Raw genomic sequence first — 22,277 nt, 5'->3', positions numbered from 1 at the left:
ATCCGGCGCGACGCGGGGCGTCGTACGAGCCCAATTCAACCGACGGAATTGTGTTAAAACAAAAGACAACAAAAATACAATACGAGAACACGTGTTTTGCCACAGATTAAAACAATTGCTTGCGCGTTTGTAGCAGTTTTCGATTCGACTGGCGCAATGCCGCAGTGAGAAACATTAGTCAAGAAAGGCGCACAGCATGTATTAGTGGAGAGGTCGCCTCCACGTGACGTAGAATGGATATTATAAAATTAAAATAGGAAAACACCGACTGCTAGATACAATAATACATTATATCGTACGCATAAGCAAAAGGCACCACCTCTACAGCGATGATCCTCTACGAAGTCAATTATAAGTGACTCAAAAATGGCACCATCTAGATTTTTGAATTACTTTTTTTCTTTTTAAAAAATTCCAATTTAAAAATAATAATTTTGAAGGCCTTAGTCCCTTAGTGCATTGCATAAAATCATAAAATTACGGCAGGAAAAGGCAACACGAACGGAGTGAGTTTATGTTCGTTAAAATTGATTTTTTTCATGAAAAAAGTAGGAAAACATTATCTTGCATACATAAATGTTGAGGCTAATGATTATTTCAATGAAAATTAAATTTTTCAAAAAGAGCGCCATTTGTAGTCATACACGTTGATGCCTTAGGTTTAGACGTTCACATTTTATTTATATTCAAATGCGATAAATAAAAAAATTATTTATACTAAAACACCACAACAATATGTATTGTTAGAACAAAGGCTTTAACGGCCGGAATCCATAGTAGAATGAAGATTCGGGCTATAGGGCCATTCTAATATGTATTGTTATAAACGTATGTCTGCAGTGGCGCATCAAGCGTTTAATAAGCACTGAAATATTTAAATTGTTATAGTTTTTGATCGCCGTTTTGGTGTTGAACAACAAGTCTGATTATAATCTTTAATAGTTAATACATCCAAATAAGTTAGTAGATTTGAATTGTTCAGCTGAAATGGTATTGAGAATAATTTGAAACAGAAATGCTTTAACAATGTATGGAGGTGTTGGAACGAGCATCCCCAATCGCATATAGAGACAGTTTTATTCATTCACAAAAATCTTATTTGAGGTCTATTTTAAAGTATCTACAAATCTATATTACTATCGGAAAATGTCAAAGAATTTCATGAAACAAATAGCGTACCTATTAATATCAAAATATTTTTGAAACGCAAAACGATTAGAAGAATTAAACAAACGTTTTAGTTTAGTTTACGAATAGATCGTTTTTCCATATTTATATTTACCAAAGAAAGATAATTTTATCGACGAATTGTTATAAACATTAGCTAATATTACTGTGTAGTATCAAAAAACAACGATCCGAAAGTTCGAATTAGTAAAGCGTGGCGTTTGAAAAAATAGAAAATTCTTACCTTACATGGTGGACAGGTTGATGAAGTTGTCGATGATGAACCAGACAGCAAAGGAGCTGCTAGTTGCTGAACGTGATGGGCCCTCCGTCTTAAGCTCCGAACTTCTTCTAGTAAAGCTTCATATTGAGATACTGGTAGCGACATTACATGTTTTCATCTGAAACAAAAAATATAAAATTCAATTACCTACCGTAAAATTTTTGAAAGATTGACACATTGCCGCACATTGCATGACAAATTGTCGGACAGAGACCAGCATCTGATCTTTATTTGTCACATTTTTTAATTAACGGTAATGGCACAGTGGTATCGACGCTTGACTGCCATGCAGGCGGACCAGGTCTCTACGCTCGACCGATGCTGTAGCTTTTTTCCTTAATTATCATTATTTACTTATTTCCTTTTTAATATTAAAGTATTAACCAAAGAATGCTTTTGTTTAATTGGTTCGTAGCTCACGTTGTATTGGAGGACTTTCAACTTAGTGGCATTAAAATATGATAAGACTCTTTTTATTTTGACTAAGAGTATAAATTGACATACTTTTCCTTAGGCAACACATTATACTGAATTGGTGATTCTTGAGAAAATTGATAGAGTTGGCCTCTACTATTTGAAAGTTGATCATAATGACATTTGGTAAAAAAACACTTTTTGAAATGATAATAATTAATCCTTCTTCTGAAGATGGCCTTGTAAGTCGAAACTTGTTATGAATTTAATAAAAATTAAGTGAATGTTTTCAAAAAGTGTTTTTTTACCAAATATCATACTGAATTGGAATGAAAATTCTTATACAAAGGAGAAAAACGTGCATATTCTTTAAGTAATTACAAATAAAATTGTGTTAACAATTAGTTTTCTTTTATTAGAGAATTTTCACAGAAAAAAAAAATGATAACATACACACAAACGAAACAGTTCGTGTAAAATGCAAGGCTTCAAAATTATTTAAAATTAAGCGTTAAATTTACATTCCCAAAATTTGCATATGTACTAACTTGTCAGTTACAATTACCTAAATTCGCAAAACAAATTTAATATCTCAGAGTAGCACGAATTATTTCAATATCTTTTAATAAATTTAATATTACCAGTTCTACCCCCCTTTTTCGTAACTGTTAGCACCATGCTTCGAGTGGTCGAAATTCCTTTTGTGAACAATTTGTTTAATCACTTTCTTTGTTTTAAGAATTGTTTGAAAAATTAAATTTAAAGGAATTATTTGTAAATAGGTATGCAACACATCGTACACTTCAGCATAAGAAATTGCGGATACTAACTACGTAATACTACTTTGCCCTGTGCTGTCAGCACTCGTAATTTCTTTTATATATAACATTAAAGACAGGGCAGCTTTTGGGATAGATGTAGGCACATGGGAAAACGATTAGAATTCTTAGATTAAGCGTTGAGTATGAAATGAAAATAAATAACTTAGAATTTCAAAAAAGATTAGTAGAAGAGTAAAAACAGAAGAATAATAGTGATACTAACTAAATTACAATAATTACTAGATAATTCCATACCATATACATAATTTAAAAGGAAAATAAGTCTTAAATTCCAACGAGTCTGTTAGTTAACCCATATTTTTTGTACAATATACTCAATTTTAATTCTGAACGGGTTCCTGAAGAACTCATATGAAATTGTTCCATGGCGAAGCATAGATACGTTTCAATTCCGACAAAAAAAGAATGTTCTAAATTATTTCAGATTGAGTTAATGATCTCACTGCGCAAGCTAATTATAAAGGTCAGAGCTGAGTTAATTGCAAAGGCTCATATTTAAAAAAAGCATGTGAACGTTCACTTACAATTAGTTCAAAAATTGTTGATGGAAGAAAACAATTTTGGTCGCGCGTGTAATTAACAATGTACGATTCACTAAAACAGATAAACGAAAGTTACTCAATCGGAAATTATTGAATGGTAAATTGATACGAGATTTGTAACGAAATTACGTATGACAATTACAATAGCACAGTGAATAAAAACCTTGGATCGAAAAATCGATGCACAAACATGAAAGTTATTTTGATAATCCTTGATACTAGTTAACGATAGGATTAGTAATAAAATAAACAATAACTTATTATACGAAAAAAAAAATGTATTCGCAGAAAAATTGGTTCTGATTTTGCATTTTTGGATTTGGTTTTGCAAAATTAAACTATTTGAAGCAATTTTAATATTTCTTTTCATCTTTTGCAATTGAAATTTTCAGTTTTCTTTACTAGATTTTAACACTAAATATATAAAAACCACTGTTTAAAAAAAGGGATCTACAAGAATGTTCTCGGAGTACAGTCCATTTCAATTTGTTAGAATTGTGACCTTGAATAAATCTGCGCGAAGATAGAAAGAATACACACTAAGCGTGAGCAAGACAGAAATAGTTGGTGGAACAAGCTTGAACGAGCAAAGCTCTCGATGGGCGGTCTTAGGAGATCGGCTAGAACTGTACAGTACTACACGAAAATGTTTAGCAATTTCTTAAAACAAAAATGTATATAAATTAACAATAGAAAACAAAGCAAAAGTTTNTCGCAGCAAAATTGGTTCTGATTTTGCATTTTTGGATTTGGTTTTGCAAAATTAAACTATTTGAAGCAATTTTAATATTTCTTTTCATCCTTTGCAATTGAAATTTTCAGTTTTCTTTACTAGATTTTAAGACTAAATATATAAAAACCACTGTTTAATAAAAGGGATCTACAAGAATGTTCTCGGAGTACAGTCCATTTCAATTTGTTAGAATTGTGACCTTGAAGAAATCTGCGCGAAGATAGAAAGAATACACACTAAGCGTGAGCAAGACAGAAATAGTTGGTGGAACAAGCTTGAACGAGCAGAGCTCTCGATGGGCGGTCTTAGGAGATCGGCTAGAACTGTACAGTAGTAGACGAAAATGTTTAGCAATTTCTTAAAACAAAAATGTATATAAATTAACAATAGAAAACAAAGCAAAAGTTTTATAGGTGTGTAGAACGTTANATTACTATTATTATTGAAACGTCATCATCAGCTTACATCAGCATTGTTTTGCCGACACGTTGAAAAGGTCTAACAAAGGTCGCTTTGAACCCATCAATACCACATCCATAATTTTAAAGCTTAAACTTAAACCCTTAGTAAGTAAAAACCTCAATAACTCAAATTATTTTACGTTTCCTTTGGTATTTATCTAACCGAGGATCTACTGTATTTTTTTCTCTAAAAGGTCAAGTTATAGAAACATGAACATGGTAGATATAAATTACCAAAAAGTTTTATCCTAAAGAGGTTTCCATGCATGATACTTTATAAATTAGCTGACATTTTTTAAAATCAATTAGCATCAACTAGCTCTTCGCATGAAGCTTTCTTTTTGAATTATAAAAGGTTAGAAAATATCACAATCCGATTTTTTTAATTGGGATTCCTTCCTAACGTTTCGTTAACACGAACGGCGAGATTCTTCAGAGGTCCTGATTCAGGACAGCATCAGACCTGTTCGTCCGTACGGAAGTCATTTCCGTTTGATCAACCCTGCGCTACTCTTTATTTTACGTCTTCATCGTTTTCTCTACCTTAAATTTGAATTATCTGATAATTTTCTAGATAAATAATCCCTGTGTAAAAAACTTTTTAATGATCGCAGAAACAGGAACATGGTAGAAACTTAAACCTACGCAAATACTTCCGCAGCGAGTACGTATGCTACTTATTTATACATTATAGATATAAATTATCAAAAAGTTTTATCCTAAAGATGCTTCCATGCATGATACTTTATAAATTGGGTAACATTTAACGATTTTTTTCAAAAAGTACCAAACTAAGGTCACTTATATATTAAAATAACAAAAATCAAATAAAGGTAGATTAATGATCAGTGTGTTAGTGTGCTCTCAACTTCACTGACTATTTATTCGATTCAACAATTCAAGAAAAGAAATTAATCATCTTTCCTTTGTTTCACTTTCTTTCAGTTAAGTTTTAAGCCGGAATTACCATGGCAACGATGAGCGTGTCTTGCAGAAATCTCCTAGCGCGATCGCAACAAACTTAAGTAATAAAACAGTACAGCAGTATTCATACGTCCATCTCTTTTCCTCCCCACTTAGATATAATTACACTACACACACATACACATATACACACAAACATTCAAGCCAGTAGCGTATTACGTTATTTTTGCTTCGATTTTTATTCACGATCAGTCAGTTAGTCGCTTTTCAGCGAGCGCGATAGTCCGCCGGTAATGTTATCATTACAACTTTTTAATATTGTCACGAAAAATTCGCGTACCGCTAACTGATCCCATGAATAGAGGAGAATTTTCGCAAATCTTGGCCGTTGTGACTGGTAAGTTTGATGTTCTCATGTTTTATTATTACGAAACAACAGACAATCGCAATCGAAATTGCAACGATGACGTGTTAAAAAAACGAATTTCTGAAATAGTTTGGCACCAAATGCAACAGGTCCATATCCTTGGCGTGTAATTTAAAACTATTTTTACGTTAAATACGCGTTCAAAACATCTAATACTATCTGATAAGTGTAAGCACCATTTAGATCTAATCCTTACGTCTTTAGTCCATTGTGGTAAAACTTTTGTATTTTTTTATTGATTTGTAAAGGAATCAACTGAGAACTCGACGAGAATTTCAAAAGTTTTTACTTTTTATTTACAATTGCTTATCTATGAGAGTAAGTTCTGATAAATTTTGAATGCTATTTCGGCAAATTATAGCAATTTTCACTGACAAAGTTATGAGATTTGATTTACCTTTGAAAAGCCACTGATGGTAGCTCAACTGAATTGAAACTGACTACTACCTGCGTACTGGAAGCATTTTACAATCAGAAATTGTTCGGCAAAGATAAAAATGCAATTGTTTTAATGAAACGATAAAACAATTATATTTTAAAGTGGCCCATACACTTGAGTTCGTCACTTTCATCACTTTCACGAAGTTTCTGTGATAAATATCAAACTTTAGGTGACTATCAAAACGTTTAATTAAATGATGGAGTAGTGACATACGCCTGCCTACCTTTGATAATTCATGATGTTGTTTAATCGAAATTAATTAAAAATCACAATCATTTGACGTTTACCGAACATAGAAACTACACATTTTTTTATCAACATCGTGTGGAATACGTAGGTAGTTAGATAGAAGTTCTATTCACAATTTATAATGGTACCAAAGCATGATCTTTAACCTTTGAACAAATAAAGGATAACTGATAGACAAATTTTTTCGTTTGATATAACAATTTTTGTGATTATAGACAAAACAAATCTTAAGACAGGGGTATTAATTCTGGATTATATTTGATATATGTCTTTACAATGTGCATATGTCGAGCCATTTGTCGAATCAATATTCATACACGTACATGATATCTTATCATTTTTGCGAGCTTTGTCAAACGCGTATCGCAGGCTTGTAATACAAATACTGTTCGTATTCTAATTTCAACAACAAAATTGCAAGTAGGCTACTTTATACTGCCACACTAATGCTTCAAATATATGCAAATTACAAAATGGATATTTACAGTTACACAATTACCTAATGCAAATTTCTATTTCAACTTTTAACGATGCAGTTCGATTATAATGAAATATTATATAAAATAAATGTTTCAACTAGAAGAACTACTGAAGAACAAAGCAAACTGTTCCAGTCTTGGTGTTACACTTGATCTTTACTCAAATACATCTAGTGTTGGCCTTTTGATCATGGTCCTGGATGATATAGTCTCGGTGTTAGTCCTAGTCTTGCGTGTTAAGTTTTGGTCTTGCCCATTAATTCTGATAATTACGTTTTTTTTTTAATAATCCTTTTAAGCACAAAAGTTTTTTATTTATCGATACAATAATTGTCTTAAATGCACTCGCATTATCGGGATTGACTTATAACTCGAAATTTCGACTTGCAACCTGAAATTTCTAGTTGAGTATTGAGTTACATATTCGTATAAGAACGTAGGAATTTTCAAATTGGCCTTTCTGCGCCTTCGTACAGCTTCGGCCTTGAGTCTCACAATAGTTTATTATTTGCGAAAAACGCGAGGATATAGGCAACTATTATTATTGAAGTTTTTGTTTCCCTTTTTTTAATTTTGTTAATAATGCGTATGTAAGTAAAGTCAAAAGCCAAGTTCTTGTTACAATGAACCAGGAATAGAATTGTGACCGCCAAAAATTGACGACCTTGAGAAATGTACTACAGAACTTAACGAAAACGTAACGGAGAGACGTTACTGTCTAATGTTTTTAGATTTTTAATGATTTACCTTTTAGTCAGAGTAGGTATAATGAATGCTTAATTAATAATGATTTACCAAATGTACAAATATACGAAATATTTCTTATGGACTATTAAAAAATAAAAAACCATCAACAACTACGTATACCTACCCCTAAACTGATATTATTCTATCGATATATTTTAATAAAGAATTAGAAATGGGATGTCGTGCTTGGTAATTTAGACAATTAGCCGAATATTAATTTTGGAACCATAATACACTTGTTTACATAACATACCATTGGTATGAATTGTAAACAATAAAATCAAACGAAATTCCTAGATAATTAAAAGCCTACCAGTGTCCAGCGAGACTATGGAAATATTTTATCCCTAATTTTTCTAGGAATTAGATCATAACCAACACATACGTATATAAGAATTTAGAAGATTTTGAATTTCCAAAATTTCTGGGGTAATCCCATTATAATTCTCCTATTCTTCAAATTCTTTGGTCACTTTTTAATTGTTTACGACTACAGGATTGTAAACATTTTTTTTATCATTTTACTCTTGGTCCCTTCGTCTTCATTTGCTATATATTTTTTTATGTACAGTAATGAAGATCAGGCTACTTGTAACATCTACCATTTAATTGAGCTATTTTCAAAAAAAAAAAAATGACAACGTAATTTTCCAGACTAACACAGTACGATTTCTTGATTGAATTTTTATCTCAGGCAATTAACTGCTGCATTGACATTAAAGAGATATTGTGATTATTATTATAGCAGGGTAAGCAATTTCATCTTGTTCAATTAACAATACAACATAAAAAAAACAAAGTAGGTAACTAAAGTCCATCTGTATTGTACCCACTTCATCTCATAATGCCACATAATTCGTAATTAATCTTTTAAAAAGATCAATTCATCAACCATTATTACGAATAACTGTTTCGCCTAGGCGGTTTTGAAAGTAATGATAGCTGACGAAATACAACCGCAGTTTTAAAAAAAACCGCTTTTCTTTATGATGAGAAAACTAAACACCTACAAGTAATTTTCCGGATTTATAATATTATATATAAAAGAAATTATGAGTGCTGACAGCACAGGACAAAGTAGTATTACGTAGTTAATATCAGCAATTTCTTATACTGAAGTATACGATGTGTTGCATACCTATTTACAAACAATTTCTTTAAATTTTAATCATTCATTATTATACATCTATTAAAAAACCATAATGGCCGACATCAGTGACAATGCGACAACAATTGAAAAAGAATGATGGCCGACAACGGCAACAATTAGAAAAGAATGATGGCCGACACTACGTCATAGCGAAGCAACAAAAATGGCCGGGGGCAGGTGGAAGAACTAGTTTAAATTAAATCAAAAGGTATATTTATAACTGGGATATAATGCAAAGGTGTCCTAAAAATAAAAAACAAATTTAGGTACTAAAATAATTTATAATAACGGACCTGCCACTTATTATTTCAAGGAACGAACATTATTCTGTTTTTTTTATCGCTTTTTCATGATTACCCTTGATATAAAATTGATTTAATAAAAGCCTTGCATACAATACTGCAATCATTGTAAAAACGAACGTTGTTAAGGCAATCATCTAACAACGTACGGAACAAATTTATTTGCAATGTTAACAAAATAAAATTGTAACTGCAACAAAAACTGAAACGTTATAGTAGATTATTACTATCAACATCCTGGATTTTTTATGTTGACTGGCTGAAATAATGACCCGTTAAATACTATCTATGCATATTTACGCACTTTGTTTAATACTTTTAAAATTTACCTATTTTTGCGTATATATACATATACTCCTACTCGCACTTATTTACATAGAAAGGTAAATAAATATTTAACAAACAAATATTTGTTGAAGAAAAATGTGATAAGTACTTTTATTCATATGGCTGGCGGTATTTAATGAAGTGTTAAGTTTGATAATTGACATGTAAGTGATAAGTACAATAGCGTTTTACTGTACTTTCATTTGCACTTTTTAAGTATAAAAAAAATTAAAAATTATCGTAAATTTTTCTTTTTCATTTTCTCAAAATATTAATTATGCTAGACCGCCGTTTACCGTGAACAAAACAAATTCAAAATGTCTCAGACCTGTCCTGCTGAAACGGTCTGTTTCTAATTTTGGCCTCAAAATACTGATGCAAATTAGTGTTAGTTTTACATTTTTGAGAAATTTGCAGCTAAGTAATTTCATTAAAAAAAAAAAAAGAAATGGTGGTACATGTAAGTAGAAAAAGTTAACACGCATGCGGTAATACCTCTGTAATAAAAATACTAATATTTTCGCGTTAACAGATCAAAAGGTTTACTGAAAATTGCCTCACGTAAATAAACATTTCTATTACTGGAATATATTTATAATACTTGAACTGATTTTTAACGCAAAACCAAGTGCGTATGCATTGTAATATTTCGGTAATTTACCGATTTACGTTGAACGATAGACAGAAATGTGTGTTTTTTGGTCACGTTTAGTAAATTTAAACTGATGATAAAAGTTAATTTATGCAACTGTGTTGAAATTACAGAAAATATTTACAATAACTCTGTGGCTAGAAGGGCCAATGTAAAAATTTTCACATTTAAGAAAATATTAGTTGAAATTTTCGTCACAAATACTTTTAATTACAATTTAACAAAGTCAGTTTTACGTAACAATGCTTAAACAAATTATCATATTGTTATTAATTTTTCAAAAATTTTGGCCCTTTAGGTTACGTTGAACTGAATGAACTACAATGACATTGGTTATCATTACCATTTACCGATCAAAAATTTGCGTGAATTTGACATTGGACATTTTAGCATATGAAAGAAAACAAGAAGAGGCAGATAAAGCAACGTTTTACTCAAAAAAGCACAAAATAAATATTGTCCCTTTTCAACTCCAAGTCACAGATAATATTGTAATGACAAATTCCACGATAAAAAAACACATTTAAATATATTATGCAACAGTTAATTTGCATTTCAAGGTTACAACTTACGAAATAGCAGTCTTCTTCGCACAAATTTAGCGACGATTCAGTGTAACAAAAGAAACTAATATTTCTTATTCTTATTTGAAATTTAAAAACCAAATAAAATCTAAAGCCATCGATTTGTGGTTTCGATATTAATAGTACCAAGAATAGAAAAAATTAGACATGAAGATGAGGAACTTGAAAGGGCAGTCAATAAGAAATGCCTAGATGGGGTAGGCCGATAGGAGACCTTCTCAGACATGAACGTCTAGCTAGAGACAAGCAGAAACAGGAGTTAAGAAAGAAATTAGATTATTTTTCGAAGATGGATGCAGTTTTCCAAAAATGTGTTGCATGTGGAATTTATTAGGTTCATCGTAAAGGGATGAATGTGGTATAAGATAGGAGCACATATAGGACAATAAAGGAAAGAAAGGAACAAGCAAAAATTAATTTTCTTTTAATCCAATTCCACATAAACTTAGTTAAAATACATATAAATGCATAAATATAGGTACTTGTAATTTTTTGAATTTTTTATTATACGGTCAATTAAAAAGTTACAAGAATAATCGAAACTGTTTTACATATGTAAAATATTACAGTATGCCTACGCTGCAATCATATATCAACAAATACAGTGAATGTTATTACCTTATTACGTCAATAAAAAGTCGATGCGATAAGTTGATTGATATTGACCTTATATTATATGCATTATTTTTGCATTTTAATCGCAAATGAACCTAAACCTTGAATATAGCATGAGTTTATACTCATACAATTGCAAACAACAAATTTTTAATACCTAATAAAACAATAGAATAAATAACTCGAAACATTTGTTAACTAATATAACCATTATCAAAAATGTAACAACAAATGCAACTGTTGTTTTAACAAAGTAAACGTCTTTAAAGAATTGTTAAAATAGCAAAACAATGAAAAAGGACGTGTACGTTACACATATTAGGTCCGTATTTAGGTACAAGTTTCCACAACTAGTCTTCAGTACGCCCCTGATAACGACGTCATGTACGAATAACGTCCGCTTATGTTTGTCTTCTTTTACAATTACATACAAAAATTTGAATGAAGAAAACACTTGACAAGTTTCATAAATTTCATCAATATCGAAGAATGTTTTGTGAAGTTCTGTTAACATGTTTGATTTAGGTATAGCGAGTTCTATTTCTGCCATTTAGTCAATTAAGAAATAAAGTTTCATCAACATCGAAGAATGTTTTGTGAAGTTTCATCAACATGTTTGATTTACATATAGCGAGTTCTATTTCTGCCATTTAGTCAATTAAGAAATAAAGTTTCATCAACATCGAAGAATGTTTTGTGATGTTCCGTCAACATGTTTGATTTACATATAGCGAGTTTTATTCCTGTCATTTAGTCAATTAAGAAATAAAATTTCATCAACATCGAAGAATGTTTTGAAAAGTTCCGTCAACATGTTTCATTTACATACAGCGAGTTTTAATTTCTGCTAGTTAATCTATTAAGAAATAAAATTTCATCAACATCGAAGAGTGTTTTGTGAGGTTCCTTCAACATGTTTCATTTACATACAGCGAGTTCTATTTCTACCATTTAGTCAATTAAGAAATAAATAAAGTTTTCATCAACATTGAAGAATGTTTTGTGAAGTTTCATCAACATGTTTGATTTACATATAGCGAGTTCTATTTCTGCCATTTAGTCAATTGATAAATAAAATTTCATCAACATCGAAGAATGTTTTGTGAAGTTTCATTAACATGTTTGATTTACAGACAGCGAGTTCTATTTCTACCATTTAGTCAATTAAGAAATAAATAAAGTTTTCATCAACATTGAAGAATGTTTTGTGAAGTTTCATCAACATGTTTGATTTACATATAGCGAGTTCTATTTCTGCCATTTAGTCAATTAAGAAATAAAGTTTCATCAACATCGAAGAATGTTTTGTGAAATTCTGTCAACATATTTGATGCATTTGAAAACCTTAAAAACGCATAATTTTTACTGACTATTCTATTAATTTCAGGAACAATCGGGGCTATAACAGATGGCATGCAATATGGATGGACGGCACCGGTCATTCCGATCCTTCAGAGAAACGACACCCCCATTGCCATTACGCATGAAGACATCGTGTGGCTAGAAAATGCATACATGCTAGGTGGTTTGGCCGGTCTCGGCGTGACAATTTTTATCGTAGACAAATTCGGAAGAAAAATGTCAATCCTTATGGCCGCCGTTCTCCATCTTATAGCCTGGGTCCTGATCCCCGTAGCTTCGACCGTTGGGGTTCTCTTTGCGGCCAAGTTCATCGCCGGTCTTGCTGGAGACGTCGGATTCGTGGCCGCTCCCATGTACATCGGGGAAATCGCGGACAAACGTATTCGCGGCTTCTTGGGGTCAATGATCGTCATTATGATGATGCTCGGCATTCTCATTATCTACGTCGTAGCGCCTTACGTTTCTCTAGCAATATCGTCGTCAGTAGGAGCCGCAATTGTAACGTTTCAACTAATGACTTTCAGTTTCATGCCCGAATCGCCTTATTATCTAATCGTGAAGGGAAAGCACCGGAAAGCGTTGCAATCTCTGCAAAGACTTCGAGCTCGCGATGACGTCCACAAGGAGCTGGAAGAGATCCGTCTGGCTGTGGAAAGACAACAATCGGAAAAGGGGCGACCGATCGATCTTCTCAAAATAAAAAGCAATCGCAAAGCTTTATTAATCGTCACGTCCCTGAATGCCTTTCAACACTTCAGCAGCATAAGTATCATGCTCATGAACGTGCACAGTATCCTCGGGGATGGGTATTTTTCGGCCAACACTTCTGCTATAATCGTTTCTGTAATAATGCTTGTGGCATGTATGGCAGGGTCCCTGATAGTTGACAGATTTGGCCGAAAGGTGCTTCTAATTAGTTCCAGTGTTTTGACCGGTATATCCCTCTTCATTTTATCTACGTATTTTGCCGTCGAAAACGCGGGGATGGAAGTAACTGAATTCAACTGGATTCCGCTGGCATCTGTCCTTCTGTATTCGGTTGCTTTTAAGTGCGGTTTGGGGATGGTTCCCCTTGTTTCGACCGGGGAACTTTTTCCGACCAGCGTGAAAGCGATGGGGATGACGCTCTCGGACGCGTTTTACGTAATCTTCGCGATTATTTCGATCAATATTTATCAAGGTTTAACCGATCTGTATGGAAAACATGTTCCCTTTTACATTTTTGCCGCTTCATGTTTCCTGGCTGCGTTATTTGTTTATTTTTATATTCCAGAAACTAAAGGGAAAACACTCGAGGAGATTCAGTTTATACTTAAAGGAGAATCGTTTGATCGTAGCAAAAGACAATACGAGATGGTTGCAGTGTCGTCATGATAATATTATTTCACAGATACACTGATGAGTATTAATCGATATTCCTAAATAAGTACTTAAGTTGCCCTTTGCAGGGTTGCAAAAAGATTTTGTAATGAGTAGATAAAGGAAATATTTTCCATTAATACTTCTTTCATGAGTAATGGAAAGAATTCGCACTAATAATTACCATTTTTAAGGAGCAGTGGTATCTACTATTGTTTTTGAGTAATGCGTTATGAAAAGTAAAGCATTATTAGCAACCCTGTTCTTCTCTTGTACAAACATTTTTTTTGTTAAATTTTTAATACCTACATATATAATCGATAATTATTATAAATAATATACGTTTTTTAAGATCATTTTTTTATTTCATATACAATTTCTATGTTTATTAAGGTTGACGACATTTCAGGTATTTCATCAAATAATAATTTTAACGACAGCACTTTACAATTAAACTATTCGCAAAATTTCCATGTGAAAAAATAAATAAAAATACACATTTTCATACTGCACATAAAAATAACTAAATGGTTTGAAGTTACTTATCCAAAAAAGACAACAGAAAAAAGTGTGTTCGCAGATGGCATAGAACTCGAAGCTTTTAGTTCAAAAATCACTACTTTAGCCACTCCACCATTAAGAGGGGTCGTTCAAGGTTTTCTAAATTATCAGTAGCCACCACCACATTCAGTACCTATTTATATTATTTGTAAATATGAAAGGATCCCAATGTCTATTTAATTCAAAAATAGACGATTCGATTATTTGGTAGCGATTTTAACATAATAACATGAAATAAACATCAACCATTTTACATCACGTATTAGACACTCTCATGATGTGTAGATTAGGGAGGATTTAAAAGAGCTTCACAGATAAGAAAGTGGATATATTTAGGATTTATTTCATAGTAGTACATTAAATAAGCGATAATTGGTGGAACAGTACGATAATTTTAAGATAATTGGTGGACAAATTAGAATCGAGACTTTGTTTTTTGTTAGCAAACACACGGTCAATATATTTCAAAAGAAAGTATTTCTTACCATCTTTTCCATTCGAGGCTAGGCGAATATATCACAAATTTTATTCACTTGGAGTCAAAAAAATCATTAACACGAAAAATAAACGAAAGTTCACAGTAAGAACACAGCACCCCATTAGTAATAACTGTCAGTCAAAACCGTCAAATTTCCACTGACATTTTCAAACATCCCTAATCAACCTACTATTCCATATACTTGTGGATCACTGATATACATTTTATAAAAAAAAGCTAGCAGATCAGTATAATAGTAAATAGAGAATAAAATGCACAGAAGCAAATTTATTTGTTATTTCCTATTTACTAATATTATGATATGACTGAATATGATGATTTAAACTTATGGAAAAGTAAGTATGTATGGATATCTTATATGTATACAAAGCAAAATACATAAAATGAAACGTCAAATAAATGAGGTTATATGCACTGTTTCACTGCCTAAAATTGAAAAAATTTTATAAAATTTAACTGTAAAATTAAGAAATTACGTAGTTAAAATTTTGCATAGTGTACACACAAGGATTTAATCACCATGAATGAAGACGACGAAGTTCGTACAGTATGGATAGGAAATCTTTCCCAAAAGGTATCTGAAGAAGTTTTGTTTGAACTGTTTTTGCAAGCTGCTCCTCTCCAAAGAGTGAAAATACCTAAGGATAAGGATGGCAAGCAATGTAACTTTGCATTTGTTACATTCAAACATCAGTCATCTGTACTTTATGCAACCGAACTTTTAAATGGTATAGAATTATACAATCAAGCCCTAAACATTAAGCCACGAAATTCAAGTGTTAATCAAAATCAAATTCGAGCTTGCCAACAATTAAGATTCCCTCAGGCTTTAAATAATGACTTTAACAGATCTCCAAAGCTGAATCCATATATGAACCCAAGTAAGAATTATTCCTATACCCATCATGTGGAATCCCGAAAGCACTCCAATAACTCTGATTATCAAGAAAGAAGGCGTTTTAATGATTCTCCCTACAGCAGACCATATGGAGATAATTATCATAATCGCTATGATAGACGTCCAGATCGTTTTGGTAGTAACAATGATAAAAACTTCAATAAAAGAAAACACAGACATCATCATTAAATTACATCTGTTATTGATTTACTTTAATTATATTATAATGTGATATATTTTGTACACAAAGTTACTTGGCAATTTAAAGAATATAAAAATAAATTGACTGATAAGATATTTTTCTTGGCTTTGATTTACTTCTTATTTAATTAATTACTTATCGAAGATTCCAAATATATGGAAATATTGAGTATAGGTAAAATCAGAAAAAGGCCCTAAGAAAGGCATCAAATTCTTAAATTAGAAAAACAATTCCGTCTGCCATCATAACTTGATTATCTTCAGTCATACGTTTAATTGCTGCTGTAATTTCGTTTTGAGTAAATGGGCTTGCCATATCGACGTTTACGCCCTCCTTTATTTTCGCCAAGGCTAGGGATGAAGTTCGGTTGTCTTTGAAAAGTTGTAAAAGATTTTTCTTAAACTTTTGAAGTCTATCATCAGAAATACTGGCATCAACTTCCATGGTCTCTTCTGCTTCTTTGTTTTCTTCATGAACTATAACAGTTGTATTTGTCTCTCCGTTAATTTCAAATGACACATCCATTCTGTCTTCCCCTTCAGTACTTGTCCTTCTTTGAGAAGATCTGGTTTCTCGTTCAGAACCTGTTTCTTGCTGTAATTGATATATACCTTAAAATGAAATGATTGTAATTTAAAGAAAAAACAACTTACAGTCCTAGTTCTTTTGGGCCTTTGATCATCGTCTTCATCACTTGATTCGTTTTCTGACACTCTCCTCCTTTTACGTTTTTCTTTTTCAAGAACTTTCTTGAAGTAAGCAAATTGTACCAGTTCGATCGCTGCATGTGCATCATCTTCAGTTACCGTACGAGACATTCGAGCCCTAGCGTGAGCTGTGGATAAACGAATCATAGTCTCTAGTGTACGAGCAGTCACAGGAGTCGTCTAAAATAATATAAAATCACAAAACATTGAAAAAAATAAGCAATTTTATTAAACAGAATTTAATATTTCTTACTCTGGCAACATCAGCTTCTAAATTTTCCTCCGATCTAAGTTTGGAATATTCATCTGCGATAATTTCGCAAGCTTCTTCAGTAAGAACAGGTTTCAAAATTTTAACAAGACGAATGTATTTTCTCATAAAGTCCACACTTAAATATTTATCTGAACGTTTACGATGAGGACCGTGTAATAGAGGATCATATTTTTCATATATAACGGTTTCCCTAGCTTCATCACTTGCTTCATCCATATTATAGGTACTTTGGAAATCAACGTTTGAACTCATGGGTAACACTTCGCCGTCTTGTTCTAAAGGATTCCTTTACGGAAGAGAGAAAAATACATATTAATCTAATTTTTTAAGACATCCTAATGTTTATTACCTGTATCGATGCATTCGAACAACGTGGTCAGCAATTCTGTTATCTTGATCCTCATCAACTGTATCAAGCATAACAAATAGTAAATCAAAACGTGACAGAAGAGAATCTTGAAGACCAATGTTTTCCATTGGTGTCTTGTACTGATCATACTACAATTAAACAAACAATAAGGTAAAAAATAAAGGACTTTTTAAGTACGTGTTATTTAAATTTAAAGGAATTGTTTGTAAATAGGTATGCAACACATCGTACACTTCAGCATAAGAAATTACTGATACTAACTACGTAATACTATTTAGCACTATGCTGACAGCACTCATAATTTCTTTTATGTGTAATGTTAGACTGAACGTGATTAAAAATTGAAGGTAAAATCAAATAAATAAAATCAAAGTACCAAAAAATTTTTTTTACTTTATTATTCGAGTTTTCCTCGTCAGTGTCTCAGTACTCAACTGTATTAGGCAGTTTTTACTGATATTCGCTTTACTATTAAAAATTTTGGTATTATTAATTAAAATATCTTTTCTTAGTCGCACACTAGCCCAATTTTCAGTATAATATTTAAATGCTGATAATAGTAATTTTAACAAAAACTGAAATTTATGGCTTCATGGGTAATTTCCCTGTGCATTTTGCATAGTATATACTATTTAAAATTCATATACAATAAATAGATTCTTACTCTTCCATAAACCGGATTGGCTGCTGCCAAGACGGAACATCTAGCGTTCAAACTAGTGTGAATCCCCGCTTTTGCAATGGTAACTCTGCCTTGCTCCATAACTTCATGGATTGCTGTTCGATCAATGTCAGTCATTTTATCAAATTCATCAATACATACAACTCCTCTATCGGCCAGAACCATAGCGCCTGCCTCCAATCTTTTTTCGCCTGTTTCTTGGTCAGTAGTAACAGCTGCTGTTAAACCCACACCAGAAGAGCCCCTACCCGTAGTGGTGATAGCTCTAGGGGCTGTATGAAGAACGTAACGTAGGAGTTGGGATTTTGCAACGCTTGGATCTCCAACCAGAAGGACGTTTATATCACCTCTTAGTCTAGTGCCATTAGGAAGAACTTTTTCGACACCCCCCAAGAGAAGGCAAAGAATTGCTTTTTTTATGTAATCGTGACCGTGGATTGAGGGAGCCAAAGATTTAGCCAGAAGACCAAAAACATCTTTATGCTTTTTGGCCAGGCCTTTACATTTTGCCACATCTTCTCTGGTTATACTGCAATCTGCTTCTTTACTGAGCTGTTGAATATTGTTGGCAATTATGACAGTTCTGGAAAAAATCATATGAGAAATTATTAGTAAATAAAGTAAGCAATTTAATATCAACCTAAAGGCTCCTGAAGTGAAATATCCTTGTTTATTTGGCAGACACCTGTAGTTTCCTACAATTTGAATTCTATCCCCTGGTTTACATAAATCTACTAAATCATCATCACAAATTATGTCTACAGATCGTGGAAGTTGTCCTGCAGGTGCCTTTTCAGGCATTTCTTGAATAGAAAGAGTTTGGTGATCTCGATAAGTTGACAATCCAAATTCAGTCTCCAACAAGTTGCCATCTTCATCTTTAGTCGGATAAACTGAACTTGTTGGAAATGCTTCTAATGATGTCAAATCAGTATATTTCCTTTCCATTACCTTCTTTGTAGCAGGACAGTAATGAACACTACGTGCAACCTTGGGATGCACTAAAGAACCTGTTACAAAAACAATTAATTCATTCATTATGATCTAAAGTAAAATAATGTTCATACATTTTGTTACTATTCCTTCCACACAGACAAGATTACCCAGAAAACGCGAATGAAGTGTCCTAGGGGTCACATGCTTATTCCCAAAACTGCCCTCAAAACCAATAAAATATTCCTCATTATCCTTTATTTGAAAATCAGGCACTGCTACAAGGTAATCTTTTAAGGCTTTCTGGAAAGCTATTTGTTCTTGAAAAGAGTTGGTAAGGAGCTCATTAGCCCTGACAGGATTCTTTCTTCGTAGATCATTTATATTAACTATTAATCGTCGACTTTTTTCTTCTAGCATGGTTTTTATTAACTGTGAGTACTTTCCTTGGTCTTCCTGATATATAATATATATTCAAAGAATAAATAAAACTATATATAAATAACAAATTAATGAAACTAACCTCATCATCCAAAAAATCTAAATATTCTTTTTGGATGTCCCTCAATGTTCGATCTACATCTTGTGCATCCATTTCAATTTTTCAGTTTATCAATTTTTGCAAACAAACTACACTTAAAACACTTTTATCATCAATAATTTATAGTTATAAATAAATATAACCCAAAACGCTAACGTTCTTTAGCGCCAAAAGAATCATACAATTGAATTTGAATAAAACAAGAAAATAGAAAGTGGAAAAGTTTATGAACTCAATGGTAGAAATAAATAGAAAGAAAAAAAGAATGGCATCAAGATTTTACAGAGGTCTAATAATCACAAACGTATGTCACAAACTTTTATGCATTTTATGATAAAGTTGTTTAAGTTATAATAGTATATTCATTTTAATTTACTTATTAAAAAATATTTCTTTTACAACTTGGGATACTCTAACCATTTCTTGCAAATTATGTCATCTTCTATCTGAGAGTTTTGTCAAACGTCAAATTTTACTCATCGTTTCAATAAAGTTGTGGTTCGTTGCCCTTTTTTCGCCAAATCCAGTGCAATTCAGTTTATGTAGTTATTTTTATTTATATAATATAATAAGTGATATTATAATTGTAAGCATAAACATGGAGCCCTATGATAGTATGGTAAATCAACCGGTGGTTATTGATAACGTGAGTAATCCAATACAAGAATGGTAAAACAGGGTGTCATCCAAAACTTTATGTTTATAGGGGTCTGGAGTTATCAAAGCAGGGTTTGCTGGTGATCAAATACCAAAATGTAGATTTCCAAACTAGTAAGAATATCCACAGTAATCTAACTCATTATTACATAAAATTCTTTACAGTATTGGTAGGCCTAAACATATTAGAGTTATGGCAGGAGCATTGGAAGGAGATGTATTTATAGGTCCAAAAGCTGAAGAGCACAGAGGTTTATTGTCTATAAGATACCCCATGGAACATGGGATTGTTACTGATTGGAATGATATGGAGAAAATTTGGACATATATTTATAGCAAACATCAACTTTCTACATTCTCAGAAGAACATCCTGTGTTGTTAACTGAAGCACCTCTAAATCCAAGACCAAATAGAGAGAAGACTGCAGAATTATTTTTTGAATCATTCAATGTACCTGCACTCTTTATTTCTGTACAGGCTGTACTGAGTTTGTAAGCAGTTTTTTATTTTGTTTCATAAGTTGGTACCTTACAAAGTTAATCATTATGTAGATACTCTACTGGACGAACCACTGGGGTAGTTTTAGATTCAGGGGATGGAGTAACACATGCAGTGCCTATATATGAGGGTTTTGCAATGCCACATAGTATCATGAGAATTGACATAGCTGGTAGAGATGTAACTCGCTATCTTAAGTAAGGTGCAAGAGTAAAAGGAGTATAATGTTTCTAAATATATAATTTTTAAAGGTTACTTCTCAGGAAAGAGGGTATTAACTTTAGAACAACTGCAGAATTTGAAACTGTAAGAACAATAAAAGAAAAAGAATGTTATTTAGCAAATAATCCCATTAAAGAGGAAACCCTTGAGGCAGAACATACTTCATATACGTTACCTGATGGTAACACCATACAAATTGGACCTGCAAAGTTTAGGGCACCTGAGGTGCTCTTTAGACCTGACCTAGTTGGTGAAGAGTGTGAAGGCCTACATGAAGTCCTTATGTATTCTATAAATAAATCTGATCTAGATCTTAGGAAGGTGTTATTTAGGAACATTGTTTTGTCAGGAGGATCAACATTGTTTAAGGTAATTAGCAATTGGTAAAAGCATGCCTTTATCGAATGGTCCACCTTAATAAATCTTAAATTTAATTTGTAATGAAAATATAAAGCCTTAATGCATACTCATTAAAAGACAATTGTAGGGGAAAGGATAATTTTTACCCAAAAAGTTTTAAAAAGCGAATTCCAAATTATTTATTGATGTGTGCTTAAAAATTTTTTAGGGCTTTGGAGATCGTCTTTTATCAGAAATCAAAAGGTTATCACCAAAAGACGTACAGATTAAAGTAAGTTGAGTTATTGTGTAATTTAATCTCATAATATTTATTTTAACCGGATTTTTAGATTTCAGCACCCCAGGAGCGATTGTATTCCACCTGGATAGGGGGCTCGATTTTGGCGTCTTTGGACACGTTTAAGAAAATGTGGGTTTCAAAACGAGAATACGACGAAGAAGGGCAAAGAGCAGTGCATAGAAAAACTTTTTAGTTTCATGTTAATTAGATTATATTCCAAAATAACGTTACTTTATAATTATGGCTTATAAATAATTATTAAATAGTGATTAATTATTTAATTTAATTTAAAAAAAATGAAAAATTGCACATACAAGAACTCTTTTTAACTAGAATAGCATTTTTTACCAGTTGTAAGTGCTACGGCAGCGTGTATGTAAATAGAGAATAAAATGCACAGAAGCAAATTTATTTGTTATTTCCTATTTACTAATATTATGATATGACTGAATATGATGATTTAAACTTATGGAAAAGTAAGTATGTATGGATATCTTATATGTATACAAAGCAAAATACATAAAATGAAAC

At 32.1% G+C, this 22,277-nt stretch overlaps 4 protein-coding genes across 4 annotated transcripts in view; 2 read left to right on the top strand and 2 right to left on the bottom strand.

The window, feature by feature from the left end:
* Nucleotides 1-15,260, bottom strand: part of LOC108738806 (adenomatous polyposis coli protein) — a 48,179-nt gene extending 32,919 nt beyond the window's left edge. Inside the window, exons 1-2 of the mRNA XM_025974671.1 lie at nt 15,108-15,260; nt 1,412-1,568 (exon numbers count right to left, since the gene is read on the bottom strand). Of these exons, the coding sequence (XP_025830456.1) occupies nt 1,412-1,555 (144 nt within the window). The 5' untranslated portion in view covers nt 1,556-1,568; nt 15,108-15,260. The remainder of the gene's footprint in view (nt 1-1,411; nt 1,569-15,107) is intronic.
* On the top strand, nt 5,560-14,398 carry LOC108738814 (facilitated trehalose transporter Tret1). The gene is made up of 2 exons (XM_018472400.1): nt 5,560-5,763; nt 12,728-14,398. Exons 1-2 carry the CDS (start codon nt 5,721-5,723, stop codon nt 14,074-14,076), a joined length of 1,392 nt encoding a protein of 463 aa, XP_018327902.1. The 5' UTR covers nt 5,560-5,720; the 3' UTR covers nt 14,077-14,398.
* Nucleotides 15,261-16,198: 938 nt separating the features above from the next.
* Nucleotides 16,199-19,915, bottom strand: LOC108738810 (DNA replication licensing factor Mcm3). The gene is made up of 8 exons (XM_025974664.1): nt 19,711-19,915; nt 19,322-19,643; nt 18,895-19,264; nt 18,237-18,837; nt 17,552-17,700; nt 17,182-17,488; nt 16,875-17,108; nt 16,199-16,815 (listed from the first exon to the last, which is right to left on the bottom strand). Exons 1-8 carry the CDS (start codon nt 19,780-19,782, stop codon nt 16,435-16,437), a joined length of 2,436 nt encoding a protein of 811 aa, XP_025830449.1. The 5' UTR covers nt 19,783-19,915; the 3' UTR covers nt 16,199-16,434.
* Nucleotides 19,916-20,326: 411 nt separating this feature from the next.
* LOC108738809 (actin-related protein 1) lies at nt 20,327-22,019 on the top strand. Its single transcript, XM_018472396.2, has 7 exons — nt 20,327-20,374; nt 20,435-20,499; nt 20,551-20,877; nt 20,938-21,081; nt 21,136-21,475; nt 21,675-21,737; nt 21,796-22,019. Exons 1-7 carry the CDS (start codon nt 20,327-20,329, stop codon nt 21,937-21,939), a joined length of 1,131 nt encoding a protein of 376 aa, XP_018327898.1. The 3' UTR covers nt 21,940-22,019.
* The last annotated feature ends 258 nt before the right edge of the window (nt 22,020-22,277 follow it).

Source organism: Agrilus planipennis, unplaced genomic scaffold, assembly GCF_000699045.2.
Source record: "Agrilus planipennis isolate EAB-ADULT unplaced genomic scaffold, Apla_2.0 scaffold197, whole genome shotgun sequence".
NCBI lineage: Eukaryota > Metazoa > Arthropoda > Insecta > Coleoptera > Buprestidae > Agrilus > Agrilus planipennis.
This window is presented reverse-complemented; position numbering and strand designations above follow the sequence as displayed.

Coding starts and splice junctions, on each gene's coding strand:
- LOC108738814 (XM_018472400.1), top strand. CDS start 5,721: ATGAATAGAGGAGAATTTTCGCAAATCTTGGCCGTTGTGACTG. Junction 5,764..12,727: donor AATCTTGGCCGTTGTGACTG/GTAAGTTTGATG, acceptor TATTAATTTCAG/GAACAATCGGGGCTATAACA.
- LOC108738810 (XM_025974664.1), bottom strand. CDS start 19,782: ATGGATGCACAAGATGTAGATCGAACATTGAGGGACATCCAAAAAGAA. Junction 17,701..18,236: donor CCAATCCGGTTTATGGAAGA/GTAAGAATCTAT, acceptor GTTTAATTGTAG/TATGATCAGTACAAGACACC. Junction 16,816..16,874: donor GGCCCAAAAGAACTAGGACT/GTAAGTTGTTTT, acceptor TATCAATTACAG/CAAGAAACAGGTTCTGAACG.
- LOC108738809 (XM_018472396.2), top strand. CDS start 20,327: ATGGAGCCCTATGATAGTATGGTAAATCAACCGGTGGTTATTGATAAC. Junction 20,375..20,434: donor AACCGGTGGTTATTGATAAC/GTGAGTAATCCA, acceptor TTATGTTTATAG/GGGTCTGGAGTTATCAAAGC. Junction 21,738..21,795: donor CAAAAGACGTACAGATTAAA/GTAAGTTGAGTT, acceptor CCGGATTTTTAG/ATTTCAGCACCCCAGGAGCG.